This window comes from Miscanthus floridulus, chromosome 19 (assembly GCF_019320115.1).
Source record: "Miscanthus floridulus cultivar M001 chromosome 19, ASM1932011v1, whole genome shotgun sequence".
NCBI classification, from domain to species: domain Eukaryota; kingdom Viridiplantae; phylum Streptophyta; class Magnoliopsida; order Poales; family Poaceae; genus Miscanthus; species Miscanthus floridulus.
Genome location: NC_089598.1, coordinates 11450598 through 11453110, shown reverse-complemented (window position 1 = coordinate 11453110; position 2513 = coordinate 11450598). Strand labels below are relative to the sequence as shown.

The window sequence follows — 2513 nt, the reverse complement described above, 5'->3', positions numbered from 1 at the left end:
AGGCAAACAGCGCGCGCGGAGAGTGACGATGATCTGCGGATCGATTTCCTCATTTATTTCACAATCGATCGATCACACAAACATGCATGCACGTACTGTAGTACTGATGGGTACGACCAGTAGTACGTACAGTAGGAGCAAAGCTAAACAAGATCAACCAAATAAACAAACAGGAACACATCATCATCATTGTCATGAACCATGCATGTTTTTTTTTTTTTTTTTTTTTTTTTGCTTTGCGCCAAAAAAAAAGATTTATTGATCGATGAATCATTGAATCATCAGGATATACATGTTTATATGTATGCATATCTGAATGCAAGCTTGATATCGGTACGTACGGTCGCCCATATCAGCTATATATCTAGCTCTGGCTAACTACAGCTAGCCGGCCATGCCAGTATCTTTGCATGTACAGAAAAAAAAATGATGGTCGTTCACTTGCTGCACTGGCCTAACCATGCATATCTACTTGCAGGAGGCCAGGAAGTAGAACGCATCACAAACAACGTACATGCAGTGCAGCAGAACAGCGGCCAACAGCAAAAAATAACCAGTGAAGCTCTGGACTACATACAAGCTCCATCCATCCGTCTTCTCCGACTCCGATGATCCGTCCTCTCTCTCCATCGATCTCCTTCTTCTTCTTCTTCGACGATCGCAGCTGTCCAGCGGGCCGGCGGCGCGCGCTAATACAATCCTCCGCGCATGCACCACCACGTACTTGTTCTTCTTCTCTAATAATCTATATTTACACACGCCATTAACGTAACCTTCATCGTAGATGCTCTCGCCGAGCTAGCTAGCTAGCCAGTAGGTGTAGCTGGTAGCTATTGCTAGCTGTGGGCCACACCAATGAATCGAACGAATAGGCGGCGCGCGGGGCATGCAAATAAATGCAACAAGCATGCACGCGGCAGGGCGCGCGGTGCGTTCACCGGGCGCCGCCGGCGCAGGCGAGCGCGGAGGTGAGGGAGCGGAAGGCGACCTCCTCGCAGGGGAGGACGAGGATGCCGCCGGCGCCGGCGCCCGCGAACCCGAACTCCTCCTCGGCGCGCCGCAGCAGGGACAGGAACTCGGGGCGGTCCAGCAGCGCGATGGGCACCACGAACCGGCGCCGCCGCTCGCCCACGTACACCGCGAAGTGGCCGCGCGGCACGTCGGACGGCAGCCCCATGGCCTCGTCCTCCTCCTCGTTGTAGTCCTCCTCTCCGCTGTGCTGCTGCTGCTGGCGCCGGCCCAGGCTCGAGCACCGCCTCAGGATCTGCTTCAGCCCCGACGCCGCCGCGCCACCCTTCTTGATCGCCATGTGTGTGTGTGTTAAGCACGTCGACGACGACCACTGGCGGCCGGGCCTTGGACGAACTCGAGAGTGAGCTGGAGGCCGGAGCTGGTGATGGAGCGGGAATGCGGGATCGATGTGGTGGTGGGCGACGGCGAGCTGGAGGGCGGGTGGTATATATAGTGGCGTGGCGGGCAGGAGAGGAGGGGGTGATGGGTGGTGGATCGACGGATGGGTGGGAGAAGGAGAAGAGAGAATTACAGCTAGGTGGCGCATCGTCGATCGGCGCCCATGGTTGTTGGTGGTGCCTGGTGCGTGGTGGGGCGGAGACGTACGGCGACGAGGGAGCGGGGGCAGGGCAGGGTGGGGCCGGGCGCCCGTGGGCTTGCCGGGCATGCATATGGTGGGCCCGGCACCACCTGTCTGCAGTCTCCATGTTTTTCACCGACCGTACGTTTAGTAGGTGCAATGCACGGAGGGTCAAGATGGTACTCATTGGCGCGGTGAATCTAGTAGTGGCTGGCTGTAGTACCGGCCGGATCTTCTCATGGTGGGTACCTGATCGTACGTACTGCCTACCTAGCCAGGGGACCTCCGATCCCTGATCGGATATAGATGGATATCATCAATGTTATATTTGTTTTTATATTTTTGTTCGGATTTAGATTCGAATACGGATAGTGTCAACTACGTTGGATAAAATATGATTTGAGTATTCGAATACGGATACGATATCGGATGTTGGATATCTGGACTCAGATACGGACAGATCTCAACCCCTCTAAACGAATTCGGTTTCGAATCGGTACCGTTTTCATCCCTACCTCCAAACCATTTCTCTTCCCTCTTCTTTATATCTGATCTGAGATGAGTTTCCATCAACTTTTATCTTTTTTTTTTTTTTTGCAAAGTGGTCTCCAGACTCCAGTTAAGTTCAGGACATGGTTTCTTTTCGAACGTGTCAATACCAACCAGCAATTCCAATTCAGGCACCCTTCATTATTTGGAACGCGGAATGTCATTCTCGATAGTTTTTAAAGGTTACAAAGGGATGAATTATCCCACCTGAATTTCATTCGCACAACTTTCAGCAAAAGTCGGTAGTGGTAGTTACATTGTTGAGTCATGAACCCAGAGTTATACAAGCAAAGGGCGAGAAAAAGAGCATCAGCAACACCACGTACAAAGGAAAACAACCATCACCAGTAACCACATGGACAAACAAAGTGTC

The 2513-nt window shown here is 52.4% G+C and overlaps 1 protein-coding gene across 1 annotated transcript; it reads right to left on the bottom strand.

Annotated features, from left to right (window-relative positions):
- Positions 1 to 680: 680 nt before the first annotated feature.
- On the bottom strand, positions 681 to 1449 carry LOC136528988 (protein SMALL AUXIN UP-REGULATED RNA 16-like). The gene has a single exon (XM_066522000.1). It carries the CDS (start codon positions 1307 to 1309, stop codon positions 935 to 937), a length of 375 nt encoding a protein of 124 aa, XP_066378097.1. The 5' UTR covers positions 1310 to 1449; the 3' UTR covers positions 681 to 934.
- Positions 1450 to 2513: the final 1064 nt, after the last annotated feature.

Coding starts and splice junctions, on each gene's coding strand:
- LOC136528988 (XM_066522000.1), bottom strand. CDS start 1,309: ATGGCGATCAAGAAGGGTGGCGCGGCGGCGTCGGGGCTGAAGCAGATC.